At 39.8% G+C, this 18,585-nt stretch overlaps 1 protein-coding gene across 3 annotated transcripts in view; it reads right to left on the reverse strand.

Annotated features, from left to right (window-relative positions):
- Positions 1-13,460: 13,460 nt before the first annotated feature.
- sox6 (SRY-box transcription factor 6) overlaps positions 13,461-18,585 on the reverse strand; it is a 125,768-nt gene continuing 120,643 nt past the window's right edge. For 2 of the 3 annotated variants that reach the window (XM_030094509.1, XM_030094502.1), the window contains exons 15-17: positions 15,732-15,905; positions 14,557-14,773; positions 13,543-13,849 (exon numbers count right to left, since the gene is read on the reverse strand). In XM_030094509.1, the coding sequence (XP_029950369.1) occupies positions 13,543-13,849; positions 14,557-14,773; positions 15,732-15,905 (698 nt within the window). Of the gene's footprint in view, positions 13,850-14,556; positions 14,774-15,731; positions 15,966-18,585 lie in introns of all 3 variants that reach the window. The other variant, XM_030094496.1, reaches the window with a different exon arrangement.

Below are 18,585 nucleotides of genomic sequence, written 5' to 3' on the forward strand. Positions count from 1 at the left end.
ATTCGGCTTTGCTCATTTTAGCAGTCTGGCTCCTCCAACATTAACTTTCCTCTGGTCTGTTGGCTTTTCCTGGCGACTGAACCTGTCTTTTATTTCATCCCTACCTTGTCATTCTTTAATTATTTCCAAACTGAACAAGCGGTGACGATGGGAGTTTGATGTGATGACATAATCATTTCTAATTTGAAGTGAACATACTTTGAATCAAAATATGGCTTTTAGTCACTTCCAATGGTAGCGTAGTTTAAGGCGACGTGAGTAAAAACACATTGGCAGTGCATTTCTTCATCGTGTCGTTGCTGCGTCGGCAAGCTGCTTTCAAAGAATGAGATATTTCATCAGTTTATGGTCTGGACATGAAGTCATTTGTAGACTTGGCCACATGTTTCTCAACATACTTGACTACTGTAGGTAATTCGTCCATGAAGTCATAATTGAAATCGTATTGGGATGCAAGAAGCCGCATTTAAAGCTCGACTGACAATCAACAACAGCGGCAGTGTGGAAATGCAATGGGCGTGTTCAAAGATTGGATCTGCTTGGTACCTGCCAGGTTTGGAGTCATTACTCAGTCAAGTAAGAATGTTCCTCATTTCACAAGTTACCACTTTTCTCATTCCTCACTGATGAGTTTTTGTTACATCCTCAAGTTAAAAAAGATGTTCACCCTGACACATGTTTACATCTGTGACTTTCTAAAAATAAATATATATCACTGATACGCGTGTAATAAAATCATCATTTCATGGAAAAAAGCTGGTTTCAGGCAGATTAAAACATGTTTACAACGGTATTGGATATAAGAGTAGATTGCACAGTTTGACAAAGAAAAAAAATAAACGGAGGAAATGAGCTGGTGACTGTTTCATTCATAATCCAGCCGTCCACCACAGTTGATTGGCCGTCATACCTCAGAGAGCGCCTTCAGTGAGAGCGCAGACGTTAAATCACCCCCGCCCGGCCGCTCATTATTCAAAGCCAATACGATTTTATTAAAACAATTCAGATGAATGATTTAATGTGGAACTTTTGAATTGTAAAGCGGTATACATTATTATGATGACACATTTGTTTGTTTGCCATACACCGCCCCCTCCCCTCCTTGCCCCACTCCGCCCCTACCATCACATATTTACTGCTTGAGAGTCCCCTGACAACCTTTCCTCAGAGTACACTCATGTTTACAACAAAGACCCCCCCCCACACTACACACACACACACACACACACACACACACACACACACACACACACACTCCTCCATTTACAGAAATATAACCCTGCTCCAATAGGGGACGGGGAACAAAGTGGCTGCATCCGTAAGGTAGTAGACTTTAATCCCCAGCAGAAAAGGCAACATCCCTAAGTGCTTCTGTTTCGATGGCTTCATGTTAAATTCATGCTACAGTCCCGTGCACTGGTCAGTATTCACAGATACTGTATTTGCACTCACGCTTGGTTGGTGTGCAATTTTCCTGAAGGTCATAATGATTTTAAAAGAAGGCTCATTTAAACGGCAAGACGGTGCCGCTGTATAGAGGTGGTGTATTTAATTCCAGCAAACATCAATATTAAACGGGTTGCACATACATTCAGAGTCAGGCACAGACTCAGTAAGGAGTGAGGAGCTGGACGCTGGATTTCGTGTGTTTAAGTTGTGTTTGTGGACAGTCATCGATCAAGCATTGCTTTTTATTAATATATGTCTATATCCATATCTCTGTCTATCTGTATATCCATATCTGTATTTCTGGAAAAGTCTAGAACACTTTTTAACCATGACTTTTGTGTGCAGGTTGAATTCATATTGCTGCAGTTTGTGTTACATGAAAAGTTCTTGATTCTTCTTGTAAGTTTTTTTTTCTCACTTGTCTTTTGAAATTCCCAAAAGCGCAGAGTTCTTACATCAAAAGGAAATCAATTTAGAAAAAGAGGGACGCTCGCACTTTAATTTTCACCAGAATATAATAATGTAAGCAAACATCTACATGCAGAAAAATGCGGGTTAACATCATAAGTGCATTTGCACATTCCAAATAGGAATCTATAGATCATATGATGAGACAGCTGCAATGATGCCACCATGAAAAGCTACGCAAATCATATTCATTGAATTACACAAATTACAGATGTAGCCCAAAACCTCTGAAAACGCGATGATGAATCCCTTTTTTCAACTTCTGGCTGATAAATCATCAGACTACACTGGCAAAGTATTGGGCTTGTGAAAAATGCATGAATTACTAATTAATGAGGCATTCTCGCAACATTTACATATTCATAAAGGTGTGTAATTCACATATGCATGAGAGAGCTCAGTGATAGCTTTGAGAGAATAACACATATTCCAAGAAAGAAACCTTTATTTTGGGAAATTCTTCAGAAAGCTAAAGGGCGTCGAGATGCTTTAAAAAAAAAATAAATAAATAAATAAAATAAAACACATTTATTCTTCCCTACAGAAATGAAGTCAAATGCTTTGGGAGACAAATGCACCGAGGAAAAGCAATGATGTGAGACAGTATGCAAAATTACATTTTCTGAAATATTGTCCCATGTGGATTTTCAAAAGTTCATTTAACAACCCAGTGTTTCCAATAACCGTGCTCTGAAAATCTGATTGATTTACATGGAGAGAAATATGTTATTATCTGAGTTGAGGAAGGAAATATGCACTTCACTCTGGATAAAATAATTCATGAAATGTATATATCTGATTGTAGCTTTTTTTGAATTAAACCAAACACATCTATTAAAATGGTTCTGCATTCCGACATTGCTGTTTAAATCTGTGTGATCTCCAAATAATAGTTAAGAGACAAACCGTCACATATATTCTTTCATATACATTTAATTATTCAATGAATATTTGATGAGTATTACAACTCAACCCTTAATGGGACCAGTAATTATTTCTTTTTTTCAGTACGGTTGAAGTCGGAGAATAGCAGCACCATGACGTCAGCCTTTTGGAGATGAACAATGTCAGTGAAGCAAGTCCAAGGCGGTTTGGCCGGAGCGGAGGCCTGTCCCTCTCGTGAAAGGGCCTCTCTCCATTGTTTCCACCTTCTCACAACGGCTTTGTGAAAGCCGTCTCAAATATGGGTCAAAAAGCACAAATAACATTCAGATGGTCTCCAGGCTTTCCTCACAGCTATGCACCAGAGAATGACAAGTCCAACAAAACCATGTCGAGTTTTTCACCCTATGCAATTGTCTTCCACATTAACTCCAAGCTGGGCCTTTTCAGCGAGGCCAGAGTTGTGTCAGGCCCATTCGGACAGAGACCAACTCCAGCAGTAGGCTTGGCCTCTGCACAATACCACGCAGAGTCTGATTCCTTCCTTTATCCCATTACAAAAATGGCTCTTGGACGCACTACATGGATTATCTAATGAGAAAGACCAGTGAGGAACAATGTGGCCAAATGGTCGCATTAAATCTGAAATTGAAATCTTTTGTGCTCCACTGTATTGTTCAGTCAAAAATAGAAAAGTTACATTTCCCTGAGGGATTACATGTAGGAAAAACAAGGAAAAAAAGGACTCGGTATGGTTCTGCATTTCACAAAAACCTGGATTTTGGATTGTGGGAAAAAAAAAAAAAAACCCTTTTCATCTTTATTTTCTTTAACAATAATGAATTCTGCTCTGTTTCATTTTAATCTGTCTAAAAAAGAAAAGTAAAATTATAATGCTTTTGTCAACATTAATGAGACGGCGACTTTTTCATGCACTGACCAGAGAACGGTGAGGTTCGCTGAAGACGAAGCTGAAACAAGGATGCCATTTCAAGATACTTAAGTTTGAGTTTAACCTTGCAGGACTTTTGGAAGGCACTTCTGAGCATCAGGCGCAGGCTTTTGGCAGCTGCACAGGGAGCCTGGTGGGTCAGCCCTTCTCTGCGAGCTGCTACTCCACACTAATCTATTTTAAACCATCTGTGAAATTAGCAAGATTTCCTAAGTCCTTCACCTCCAAGGATTAAAACATTGCTAAGGGTGTGGGCTGTTCTTACATACTGTTCTTGTATACATGTTAGATGACTCCTGAGATCAGTTTGAACTTCCTTTTTTTTTTTTTTAAATTGGTGCTTGAAAAAGACAGAAAATCAAGAAGAGAAAAAGCAACACAAAGACAGAACAATTCTTAAGAGGTACTTCTCTGAGATTGGAAACAGATATGAATGTACTGAACATTAGATTTGCTGTAATTGTAGCCGAATGTTGAATAATAGAAAAGGAACATTGCTGTTACACGGTAGCTCAGAAACATCAGGGAGAGCAAGTCTCAGCTGTTTTAAAGAGTCGTACCTCGGCACGCAGTGTCTCTGCCAAAGGCAGTACAATGAAGTCATGAGTCAAGTCTAATGAGAAAATCAGATAAATAGCAGCTGTTCTTGGGGAAATGGTGCTGTCTGACAGATTCACTGGGTGCATCGGCTGCAGCATTGAGCAGATCCAAATGAGTAAAATATTGTTCCGGGCGCCCCTCGCTGCTCCCCTTCCCTCCGGTGTTTAGTCATCAGAGTTGTGAAATAGCAGCCCTGCCGCTACACGACAGCATCGCTGTATTAATTATTCTGCGCTGCTCCCACATACACATCTTTGTACAGCAGTGACAGTTCATCCAAACAGGCCACTTACAAAGAGCAGTATTACTAACCATAGCTCACCAGGGCCCCAATTATTCCTCAGACCTCTTATTTGGCTCACACAGAAAGCTATGGGCACAATGAAAAGCAAAAAAAAAACATTTCAAATAACATTAAAAAACGAGCCTCGCGTTCACTTTACTAACTCAGCTCGGCAGTGTTACAGTGTTACACACTGGCTCGCACAATGCTGCAAAGACAAACACCCAAAGCACAGAGCGTTTCTCGATGCCATTGGTTGTCATGCAGGCTTGGAAAATTACTACAAGATTTATAGTGCAAAGGTATATGTCTAGTTTTCCATCTAGGGCCGGAGAACGCTTACCCAGGCATCTATTACCGACGCTGTCGTTAAACTGTAGCTTTCCGGAGCTCCTGGGAAGGCAGAGGGTGATACAATGGTAAAGGACAGAAGTGATTGATGAGAAGTACAAATTACCGTTTCCCCAAATGGTTAAAAACAGTTCAGCTCCAGACAAACTTTTCTTCCTCTTTTTTTTTGTTTGTTCGTTTGGTTGAATTAATTTTCTTTGAGCAGAAACAGTGCAGGTACTGCCAAACGAATGGCGATTGAAATTGCGCTGACTCGAAATATATTTGAAATGTTTTACCCCTTGCATGAAGGAGGAAGCGGGGTGTGGGACTCATAATTATAATGATGATAATGAGCATCGGATGGCAGAGATCCAGAGAGGGATGATGGACATAGTCTGGCTTTACAACTCTGAAGATGACCTCTGGCCATAACGCACGCACACACACACACACACACACACACACACACACACACACACACACACACACACACAGGACATTTCACACCTCTATGGTCATCAGGTCATAAATTCTCTTCCTTAATTTTATTCACCAAACACCAGTTGTGCCTGGTGTATTTAGTTGTAATTCTAAGTTTGTCATATATTAAGTAGAAATTGGCTCAGGATATTTTGTGTGTGTGTGTGTGTGTGTGTGTGTGTGTGTGTGTGTGTGTGTGTGTGTGTGTGTGTGTGTGTGTGTGTGTTACAGCAACGTTTTTCTTTTCTACAAGAAAAATGTGCAAATGTACCATGCAATATTCAGCTACCAGAGACTTATAATATATTTGTGATAATCATTGTTTAAGTGCAGTAAAGGTCATAACAGCTCATGTTTTTCCCCCCATATTTCCTTCGTTTTTGAACAATTTCGAGCTCATTTTTCCAGTCAGATCTTGTCATGACGACAGGGTTACAGGGATGCTGTGGTAAAATATTTCTATATTTTGGTGAGAGCACTACTTTGTCTCAGTGTCACACCACTGACAGCTCATGTGAAAGAAAAGAAACAAAAACAGACCAGTTAAACTGAACTGTCAAATATCTGCACACACAGGTGTTCCATATGTGTTTTTACTTTGTACTCAAGAAAAAAAAAAAGCACAGTTTAAAACAAAATTGTTAAGTTTCCACAACAGTGATTGATGCTGTGATTATTTTCCATACTTTTAAAGTCCTCTCCTCCTGTGCTGTAAAATAACACATAGCCTTTTATTTTCTGTTAAGCTCTCAGACTCATGAAGCTATAACAAAAACCGGCCTTCCCCGATCATGGTTCACCTTTTCGCCAGTGCTCAAAGCAGCACGCCTCTTGGATTTGTTTTCAAGGCTGAACTCGTGAGGCATTATCTAATGCCAGTCAAAGTCTACCTCTGCTTCTTTTTGACGCTCATCGGCATCAGTGAAAGACTAAAGTAAACAAGGCTGATCCAGCTGGCTGCAGCAACACAGAGAACGTTAATAAGCGGGTTTAGGGGGATATAATCATCACGTAATATCGTGAAGAGGATCTTCGTGCGGTAACAATGTTTTCGTGACTTTGTATGCACGCATCGACCGAGCGGTCATAATTTCTTGCAAGCGAAAAAAAAAAAAGAAGCTGAGTCAATCTGACCTTTGCAGATCACTCCACTCATAAATTGTCTTTAAATTGTCAATATGCCAACAATGTGAGAACGAGATGGAAGGAAAAAAAAAAAAACCTGAAGTCATCCATTACCAGGTACAAATCTGTGCTTTTACAGTAAAGTCCTCATTATATGAGATTAATGATACATTGCTGCGATTATCCAAAACTTAAACACCTAATAACATTTATATTTGATTCCCACTGATACGTATATTAATCACAGGCTGAGTTAAAAATATGTTTTCTTAAATCTGTTCGTGCTGATGGCCTTTCCAGGGCGTGTCCTGCATTTCACCCCGTGTTTTCTGGCACTGCCTTCAGCCCCCAGCTGAACCCCAGTCTGGCTGATGCAGCTTTAGAAAATGTGTGAATGGATGGATCTGCTCATTGACATATATTTCCGTCAATCAGTCCTTGCACTGAAAACTGAAACACAGGTTTAAAGTGTGCTGTAAGAACTTATGTTTGTATTTATTGTCTCCAGTCGTGATAAGACAGAAACGGGCCTGGCTTATTGAGGACTTGCAGGAATTTTCAAAAAGGCCCCAGAAATCTGCTGAAACAGGAAACATCCTGGGCAGGTCACCAGTCCCTCACCGAGTAAACACAGACATTCACACCTACAGACCTACAAACTAGAGTCAAATGCATGTTTTCTGGGTTTTGAAAGGAACCTGGAGTATTTAGAGAAAACCTGCACAGGTACAGTCAGAACATGCAAACTACACATTAGAAAGATCCCTGAGCTCAACATCATGTAAATCCTAACAAAACGCAAATTTGTATCACCGCTTGTTGTGGTTAATGTTAAGAAAAGGTTCTAGCCTGCCTGTGATAATGGCACGTGTACACATACAGCTTAACATTTTGCTAGAATTACAGTTTATTTTACATATATTAACCCTTCAAAACCTGCCTTGTATTAAAAAAAATTCTATCCCTTCATAATGCTGCTTTCACAGCCAACAGTTTTATTTCTCACAGTGAGTTTGCTCGAGGGCTGTTGCGCCTTTATATTTCTGTATGAATGACAGGAAGGCAGAGTGGCGGGATGATCTGCCCCACCTCTGATAGGGAGGTGCTATCCGAGGCAGGAGTGAGGCGAGATGGCGTCTGCGTGAACGAGTAGGAGCGCAACACGGAGCGGCACGGTGCAGCTCCGTCACGTCTCTCGCTCAAAGCCCGTGGCTGTTAAAAATCACACGCAAGGCGGCCTGAGCTTATTTCAGTGTGAATTGCTGGATGCCGACGATGAGAAGGGAATTTGGAGCGCAGCTGCAGATTTTATGTGAAGTTGATTATTGGAGATTAACCTATTGTGGCATTTTGGTTGTAATACGAATTTCACTCTGCCATAGTATTGATTACTTATAAAGAAGATAAAATCCGAACCGAGGAAGGACATACCATTTTAAAACTAACGCTGTACTTTTTTATTCATTCATCAAAAATACAAATGAAGCAGATCTGTTTTAGTCAAACTGACTGGAGTTTTTTCACCCGAGTGACCGAAGAGATTAGATTAGATTTGTTATTGCTCAGAAGCAGTAATTGCAGATGCAAAAGTATGTGAGGATACCGAGCCTCAATAATGATATATAATGTAACCATCAGATAAAATGGCTTTGATTTGGAAAGTGAGGGAGAGTCTATTTATATAACACAAGATACTGTATACAGGAAGGTTTGCGGTCAGTGTGTTGTAGTAACCTACACATCATAAATACCCCGTCATTAAAGGGTAAAAGAAACCATTACACGAATCTTAAAACAAAATGTTTCTTTAATTTGTAAGTGTCAACAGCAGTACAAAAGATGGAGTGATGTGAGAAGCTTTCTGTAACACAATTTCTTTTTTTTTTTCTTCTTTTTTTTTTTACAGAAAAGGAGGAAATTTTTGAGGTAAATGAGCTGAAACAGGCAGTTATTCAGTCCACTGCTTTGTTGTCACAATGGGCCGAGACATACAGAAAATGGCGCTATAATATATCTGAATTGATCCTGTGGGTATCATTGAGTCATATACAGTATACACATTCCTCGGGCGCCTCGGCGCACCCAAATGTTTCAATCATTGGTTTGTTTTTACTTGATATAGTGAATTAATTACTACCAAAGTCAAGGAGATTGCTCCCCACACACACCGATGTAAAAATTATTCACCTTAAGTTTACCTCACGTCAATACTGCACATGGAAATCAAAGACTTGCTGGTGTACACTTTGAAGCCAAGCAAAAAAAAAAGAAAAAAAGAAAAAAAAAACTTTAAAAATTAGGTAACATTTTCTTTTTTTTGTTCTCTTTTTAGCAGTAATACCCCGAGCAAATAATTGACCTTTTGTACTGTATAAAGAAGAATGTGAACACAAATGTGATGGCAACATTTTTTTTTTAAGTTGAATTAAAAACTTTACATTGAACTGTACAAGATATTATGATAAACTATTTACATATTCAGACATAAACTTTTTTTTTTAAAGCAGCAACAGACACTATGTATTTAATTTTCTCTAATAACACCCAAACAATACTTGCCGTGGGTCTAAGTACCTGCCAGGAGAAACTGGGGGAAAAAAAAAGAAAAGAAAGGGAAAAAAAGAATTTCTACGTGGAAAATTGTATCAGGCTGCCAGCAAAGTCAAAACAGCGGCTCCAGTGACAGTAGAGCCCCACACAGTGTTGCTTGAGAGACAAGTCTAAAAAGCAAAGTACCAAAGACAACGATAAATGTTGCCCTGAACAACATATTTTACACTTCTGAACAGCAGCTAGCATGTCAGTCCAGCATGTCAGTGAATTGTGCTGATTAAATTAACACAGAACATTCCCACCATATACATCACAAAGTTCAGACAGAAGAAAAAAAAAAATAAATCAAAATTACAGTAAGTAATGTTGAAACAGCATTGAAGTTGTTTGTTGAATAGGAGCAACAAAATGTGAGGGTTACGTTTGCGGATGGCTGGATAGTCGTGGACGATGTTTGTGAGAAAAAAAAATGGCAACAAAAAGATGGCAAAGAGAGAAATAATTAAGAGAAATGCACAATGTTTGTTGTGCGTTTTGCCAAATGAAAAAAAAAAAGTAATACTTGCACTTTCCCACATAAAAATCAAAATGTAACATTTTTCTTTAAAACAATCATTCATTAAAAAAGACACACTTTTATTATAACAATGTAAATGCAAGCCAAATGCATGCAATGTTTTCAGCTTCTCATAAAACAAATTCACCACATGAGTATTGTAAAAAAAAAACAAAAAATAAAATTTGAAGATATACAGCATGTCGCTCAGATTGTATCAGGATTTAAAACCAATAATTGGATGAATCTTTTATCCTAAGTGCTTGTTTTTATTTGACATTAGTACCTTGCTTGTTATCAAGTCTTGGTCTAGTTTTTTTGTTGTGTTTCTTTTAAATACTTCAGGGATAATTGTGAAAATGTACGCAGGTGAGGCGCTTTCCTCCGTCTCAGGACTGGTACTGCTCTCTTCCAAAAAGCAGAAAAATTCAGCATCTACATGAGGTACAGTGACTTGTCAGCTTTTAAAACATGAAACCACATACGAAAGTAAAACATAGAGAAAGAAAATAAAATAGACCAGCCAAATACATAACTTATACTTCACTAATGAACAAAAATATATTTCCTATGTTATATTTACAATAAAATCTAAATGAGATGGTGAATTCACTGAAAACCATTTATTTTTTATTTTATTTTTTTTTTCCTTTTTATCTCCAATTTATCCAAAAGATTTTTTTTTCTGTCTCTCTGATTGTCCCAGTTGTTGTTTTTCTGTCAGTTTTAGAGCCAGCAGAGGCTAATAATAAATACAATATGTTGATACTCTACAGTTTCAAATACAATATACAAAGCACTGAAGTCTGGTGTTTCACGGCTCACTGAGCCCGCTGTTGATTTTTCTGCTCACTTTCTTGTGCTGAGTCTCTCTCCTAGGCAGCCCTGAAGCTTAAACAAAGTGTTCATTCATCACATGTGTCTTTGCATAAATAAACAAAATAAGTAGACAAAAAAAAAAGAGAAAAAAGAGAGGCTCAAATGTGGTCACTGTGAGAGTAAACCCACTTGAGTCCAACAGGGGGAGGGGGTTTTGTTCATTCATGGTGTTTTTCCTCAAACAGCTTCACATTAATCAGAATTGATAAAAAATACAATTTATATCCAGTGCTTATAACACTTATGAAACATTGTCTTTTTGTGAGTTCTCGTTGTCATTTTTTCTTCTTCTTCGTCTTTTTTTTTTTTTTTGTCTTTTAAATGTTTTTTTTTTTTTTTTTTCGCTATATAAGCACAGTCAAGTTTCAGTTCCGTGAAGAGTCCTTTTAACTACCAACCAACTAAAACAGTGTGGCCTGGTCATGAAAATATTTACAGTCACATACAAATCAATCTCAACCACCAGCAAAAAGGAGCAAACGGTCTAAAAATACCCAACAGGTCGACTTGGAGGGAAATCCACTCAGGTGTAGGAGAGCATCCTTGTTTTGTACCTTGAAAAGAAGAACAATGTAGAAAAGATGCCAGAAAAAAGTAAAGGAATTATCAGTGAGGTGGTGGGAAAAAAAAAAGAACTTACATGACTCAATGTACGTTTCTAAAAGTACAAACAATGCAAGTTAACAATGAATGGGTATTAACAATAAGGGTACAGAAGATAAGAGAGCTACATAGAGCCATCTGTACCAATTAGAGCTCGGAGAAAAATGCAGTGACCAGCAGTGGGGATCTCGAGCAGTTTAAATCAGTGACCAGCCATTCAGATCCTCCAAAAATCTCTGTGCTCCTCTGAAATGGACAGGTTCAAGGGCAAGGGAAGGGAATAGCTGGACTCATGCATTAATAATGCTGTATTTCAGATGATACCCAGTCGTCAGTCATTTTAATAATCCCCCACAGCTTGATGTACTTGTTCCATCTGCTCGCCAGCGCCTGGTGATTGGACCAGGGTGGGAGCCCTGTTGAGGCCTCACTTCCAGCACTTTGATGGAGAGCACAATGAGGCGCACACACCCTCTTTTTTATTGTTTCCCCATCCTTCCCCGGTGTTTTCTCCTTCTCCGGGCCAGATGGCGCCCCCTGGGTGCTGGGGTTGCCACAGGCTGGGGTCAGAGCAGGGTATGGCAGAGAGGAGAGTCACTTAGACCTTCTGCCCCATAAAGAGGATCTGAGTCTCAACATCAAGGCTTTGACCACTGGAGGAGCCTCGTCTCGCTACAGTCTCCTGTGGGTCAGCTTTGGGCTGAAATTAGGAGAGCCGTAAGAGTCGCTGCTTCTGCTTCTGTGTTGTTGCATTTTGACTTTAAATACAACATTGGGGATAAAGTCCCAAAGCCCATTAGATTAATGAACAGAAGAAAAAAAGACTAAATAAGGCGCAAGGGTGATAGGTTGTATGTAAGTGCACTACTGCAAAAAAAAAAAGTTTAAAATGATTTTTGTCACATGTACACGATGAGGTAATAAAACAAATAAACAGCTTTTTCTCTCAGCTGAGAGACGTCCTGGCAAACCGTCTCTCCTTTCAAGACTACTTCGGTAATCAACTCATTGCATCAACCCGCTGACTGTACGGTACTTTAAGACTTCTTAGTGTCAGTTTAAGATTTACAATGTCTAAAAGAATTAAGATTGAAGAAAAAAAAAAATTACATTTTAAGACCTAAGACTTTAAACTTGCCGTCCAAATAGGGCTAAAGTGTTTAAGAGAACGTACTGTAGCTACACATTGTACAACATCAATTTGAGATTGTAATGCCACCAAAGCTGCCTTTCGCTGCTGTTCCAATCCCACGGATTGGAGGCCTTTGGCCCTTTAGCATTCTGGCCTGATTACAATCACTCTGATTAAGATCTTGGTGAGTCAGACTGGGGTGCGGAGCTGGAAACGAGTGTCGGACGCTCACGGTGCCTCGTGTGTGTGTGTTTGTGTGTGTGTGCGTGTGGACTTGTATGAGGAAATGAAAGGGCTGGACACTTTCATTGATGATCACTGCATTGGCCTCCACGGAGAACAGCTTGCCTCACAAGCTACCGTCCACTGATGTAACATGTTAGAAACTTCCTGCAGAGCTTCGCTGCCTCCAAGTTCCTGAGTTTCATTTGTTTATTCTGTTAGGGTGAATTAAAGAAAGACTGGATAATGAAGCTGCATTAAGAGATGAAGAGATTGTCTAAGACTCACGAAGCCTCTCTCAAAAGACATGACAGGCTTTAGGAACAACTTAAAATGTTTGGCACTTTTGCACAAAAGTATGCAGTTTTGTAAAAAAAAAAAAAAAACATTGACAATAATGATAATAATAATGGTAATAATAATAATAGTCATAATAATAATAATAATAATGATTAATGTTGATTTACCCTCTGAAATAAGTTGGAATCACTCCATATTCATTTTGAGATATTTTGCAATGGTAATATTTTTTTCTCCTGTCTAAAACATTCACAAGCTGTTGGCTGGCACACTATACCTGAGTGAGAATATTATTCCCATCTTAAACAGTAAGGTAATGTAGCAAAACCATCTAATTGAAGAGAAAAACAAGGTAAGAACTGCAAGAATTATAGAATTATGACAAACGTTCAATTTCAAGTTCTGTCTTCTGTTGTAGGCGACAACCTAATTGTGTAAATGTCCATGATCATAATGAAAAAAAAAAAAAGAACAATGACATTAAAAAAAAAAAACACAATATAAATTACCACAACCAAACTGCTTCACACACACTTAAGACCAAATAGCTTTTGATTCTGGTGAAGCCACAGCTGCATGCTGGCCTCAATATGATACATTAAAAAAAAGAAAAAGAAAGTTCTTAAACCTTTGTGGTATAGGTTTTTCTTTTGCTCTTTCTCTCCCTCTGCTCAGACCGGCTCTCTGGGCGTCCTCCTGTGTGAGTGTTGTGTCTGCGTTTGGCCTCAGTTGGCGCTGACTGGCTCTTGTGTGTCATTTTCACTGCTATAGTCTGATTTGGGCTCGTCCTCAAAATCTTCGTACATGTCCATCTCGTCCTCGCCGTTGACCGGCTCGCTGTTGTTGGCCATGGCGTTGGGCTCTAGCTTCATGTTGTAGGTGCTCTGGATGACGGGGATGGACGGCTCGGGACTCGCCGAGGCACTCGAGCACTCCGATGTCATCTGAGGTGACGGCGTGGTCGTCGCCATGGTGATGGCCCCTGGGTAGACCATGTTGGCGCTGGTTGTGATGGGGATCTGTGGCGGCTGTCTGCATGTACGAAAAACAGAAAACATTGAAACAATTCTCTCTCTCTCTTTTTTTCCATATCACATATCTGAGAAGTGTGAGTCTTTGCATGTCTGTAAACTGCTATGATTTTTTTTTTAAACTGAGAAGCTCGGATTAGGGGTTTCCCAAAGACGTCCACTTTAAGCCAGCGGCTCTGTGAAAATGATTTGGGGAAAGAGAGGTTCTCCTGACAGCTCCCGTTTTTAGCCGCTCAGAAACACTACCCAGTTTATTGGCGACATAAAACCAGTGCGTGGTTAGCGCCACTCTTGTCTGCCGTTGTGCCGGATGATTGATACTCCAGCCACTGAACCTTATGACTGACATGGGAACACCTGGAGAAGGGTTCTCCTGCTAACCACACACAGTAAATTAAAGTGTTAAGCTTCAGACGGGTGCCCTGCAGGCTTCTGTAAGTGTATACTTTGCAGCTTATATCCTGTAATAATGTCTGCACTTCATGCTCCATTTAAAGACGGCTATTGTCAAAAAATTATGAAATCACTGCTATTGAAAAAACACTTGATTTTAATGTGTTTGTCTGACTGTTCCCTTTAAACCAATACAAGGGAAGTCGACCCAACTATCACTTTTGGAAGTGGCACTTGCGCTCTAAAGAGACAAAGCGGTGCGCACCGATTGGTGTGTTTTCAAACCGTTAGTGCAGCTGGGCGTTGTGTACCTACCCCACAGTGAAAAACTGCCTCATCTCTTGTCGCCGTGAGCGCATCATCTGCTTGTACTCTCCGATACGAAGTTTTTTTCCGTCAATAATGCAGGTCCTCTTCGGCCGTGGCTTGTATTTGTAGTTTGGATACTTCTCTAGATGGAGTTTACTCAGACGGGCCTGCTCTTCGTAGTATGGCTGCTTGTCCTGATTAGACATAGACTTCCAGCGAGAACCTACACAACACAACAGATTCAGATTTTAGTATGGAAAAGATTTTGTATGAATCAAGCAAGAGAAAGAGTTCCTACTTGAATTGTAACAATAGAAGTATTATCAATACACAAAACTCTGCAAATAATAATAATAATTTCCCTTGATTGTTGCCGCTTGCCACAAGTGGAAGTTTTCAACAAAATCAAGTGCCAGGATTTATGATCTGTTCCTCAGCAACCTCTTCATAGCCCCTGGCCATGCACATCATCTGAGGCCAGAGACATGCTTGTTCCTTACTGTCAAACAGTAAGGAACAACAAGCCAGTGTAGTAAATACTCCAGTGCTGTGAAGTGTCCCACACTGGCATGGATGACAGCACTTTTAACAGCTCTGATGTATGGACTCCAGTGCTGAAGGGACAAGACCCATTTAGTCTCTGTCATTTTTCATGACAAACACTTATGGTAGTGATGGGCTATAAATCCATCTGCATGCTGAGGTGAAGTGATCCACAGAGGACCTACACGATAACACACTCCGCCTTCTTTACACACCAGATACTTTGACGGATATTTACATATCACCGAGTAATAAATCCATTTGAATGCACCAAAACAGAAGCATGCGTTTCTCTGTATGTAAGGAATTAAAACATTGGCGATTCATTAAGACGTCAGAGTGTAGGTGCTGTTTTATAAGATTTTTGTTCAAAGAAAATTTGCCTCAAGTGCTTCCTGCAAATTTTGCATGTTTTTTTTTATCATGTTTCAGCTCACAAACTCAAAAAGAGTCTGTTTCAGAGAAAGGGAAAAAAAAGGAAAACATTTTCTATTCCTTTCAATTACATTGAAATGAATGAAAATTAGACAGTTAAGTTCAATTTCTGTCAAAAAAAAAAATACTGTGGCAGTTCCACTTTCGAACATGAATGGTGCCTTTAAGTATTTTTCTGTCGTGTTTGATTTAAAAGTTCTTACCCAAAATCTTGCTTATGTTGGAATTGTGCATGTCGGGGAAGGCCTGTAGGATCTTGCGTCGTTCGTCTTTAGCCCACACCATGAATGCGTTCATTGGTCTTTTAATGTGGGGCTCGTTGCTGTTCCTTCCTCGGGATTCCCTGAAGACTCGCGCTTCAGTAGCACCAGCGCCTCCTGTTGGCCAACAATAATAGGGTTGGGGTTTATCTGCAGAGCCATTCACTTCTTTAGACCCTGGAATAGCCAGAGTAGGAACAAGAAGAGAGAGCGAGGCAAGACATTGATTAAATGACGAGCCGTGTTTAAACTCTCCTTCATCTACTGCCACTACTGCTAATGTCATCATGCACTTTTTTTTTTTTTTTTTTTTTGGTGTTAGCAGGGATGCAAAACCTCCTGGAGGATTAGGCTTCTGTACTGAGCAGAAAACCAGATTTGTGACACAAAAGTAAACGCAGAGTAAGTTTAAGGCAACTCTGGTTTGTTCAAAAGATGTTTGTCTCATAAAAACTTGATTGTTTTGTGTGTTTACTCTTCAGTTCCTATTCACACACAGTTCAATTCGACACTCGGTGTCCATAAAACCGAATGGCAACATGAATAATGAATATGAGACCAAGGCAGTCTTTAAAAAAGATCAAGCAGGAAACTCAAACTCCAGCAAATCTTAAAAAAAGTACATTTATCATCCAAAGTACATTTTAACATACATATGCACAAATAAATTCCTTTGGTTCACTCTTTTCCACTCCTTCTCTTCCCTACACACACACACACACACACACACAGACAAGCGCACACACAACACACACGAGCCAGCAGCAGAGAGTGTGCCGATTCTGCAAAGTGCTGTTTCTCAATCAGGCCATTCACAATCAGCATAAGAGAGTTTCTCTCAGTATTAAACTGTACATCAGACTGATAATGATTTCTGTTTGCATGCGCATTTGCTTCCTTTTATATGTAAGATGTGAAAGAATTAAATAAAAGCAGTATGAATATTTAAACAAACAAAAACATGTTGATAAACAAGGCTTGAAAAATAAGACAAAAAAAGCCTTCCATATGCTACGATACATCTTTAATGATCTCAAATCTGGAAAAGAAAGCTTGGGATGACTCATGCATATTTCATCATCCACATGTGAAGCCTTCTCATTAGACCATTCCAGTAGCAGCCTTGGCACACGTTACCTGGGGTTTGATTTCTATTATTATTTCAGTTGATAAACAAAATCAAACTCTTAATGAGTAATGGAGGGCTGTGCAGAGACATTAATTCCAAATCCGCAGAAGCCCCTCTCTGCTCTAATCACAGGCGATATCGTTGCACCATTTTCAGCCTGGAGAGTTTGAGTGTCGTTGCTTCAGAGAAGCCTGCCTTGTTTTCAGAGCTATTACAGGAGACAAGTAGAGAGAAAACGGCAACAGAGCCCCATTATAACGGAGGTGTGCTGAGATCTGGTTTATGCTCATAGAAAATGATGGAGGTCCAGCTGCCTGCGAGGAAACCTGTTTGTCCGAGCATAAAGGCGGCCCAAATTGATTTTCACCGGCTCATGTTTAACACTTAAGCAGCCACATTTATGATCTCTGCCTTCATCTGGGAGGCCAATGAAAAATGTATTTTCACACTGTGACTTTGCACCAGTCAAACAATTCAGGGTTCTCTGCCAGGGAGTTATTCCCACTGGGTCATATTTCAAAATCCTCCGTGAATAGTAAATAAAGGGAAGTATCTTCTTTTTTTATGTACACGTAGATATAAAACTGTTAGATCAAATATTGTCTTCATTTTTTTTTTTTTTGTTAAACAGATTGAAATCAAATATGTTGATAATTTCCTTGAAGTGATCCTGCATTAAATTAGACTTGCTAGTTAGAATTTTCATATGCTTATTAAGATTTTTTTTTTTTTTTTTACTGCATTACAAACAGTATAATTTAACTTGGGAATATTTTTGGGAAATTGTCCTAATTCATATGAAAATCTTCACTATAATGCCACGTTTTTTTTTCTTCCCTTTCTCAAACTTTGCAAGTACCCTAATGGTTTAACCCTCCTGGAATGCTACAGACCCTGAAGCCGTCACGAATCCAGAAATAATACACTACCTTCGCTGCCACCAAACCCCACAGTACGTTAATTTCATTTAGCATGCACTCACTGTACAGGATGAATTGATTTCACTTTGTTTGGTTTTGACAACCATGTTTATTGTGCAATGAAATGTGGTGTGGCGGAGGGCTGACAGTATCCATCAACGCGGGGCAATCTGCTGACTGCCTGGGCCAGATGAAGGTATTCATTAGCTCAGGAGCGCAGCGCTCACTCAGACACGACAGCCAGTGTCTGCGCCCCGGGATCGCTTGCTGTAATTTACGATGCCTCCCGTGCCATTACTCTATCACTGACACTGATTCAGCAATTTATATACTGGCGTGCATGCATACGGGCAGAGGTGATCTTCTTGTGGGGAGGGGGGGGGGGACAAAACAACTGCCTGCCATCACCTAGTGCCACATCCATAGTTAGCCAGGAAACCAGCCACGTGACTGGACGCACTGGAGTGAATCCAGATGAGGCACGATCTTTGGCGGCACATGATCGCACACAGAAAAGTGCCTGTCAGACGCTGCAGAAAGCCGCAGACTTCAACAACGTGAGCGTTACATCATATTAAGTTGTACCGAGGCAGGTGCTGCGCTCCTGGATTTTTTAAAGAAAGTGGTGGAAGCATCAAGCTGACTCAGACCTGAGGCTGCCTCTTAGCGATTGACCTTTGACCTGAAATAACAGCAAGGTCTCGTTGGTAATCATTGTGATTACAGTCTAAATACCGAGATTAAATAC

The sequence above is a fragment of the Salarias fasciatus genome, chromosome 1, assembly GCF_902148845.1.
Source record: "Salarias fasciatus chromosome 1, fSalaFa1.1, whole genome shotgun sequence".
Lineage (NCBI taxonomy): Eukaryota > Metazoa > Chordata > Actinopteri > Blenniiformes > Blenniidae > Salarias > Salarias fasciatus.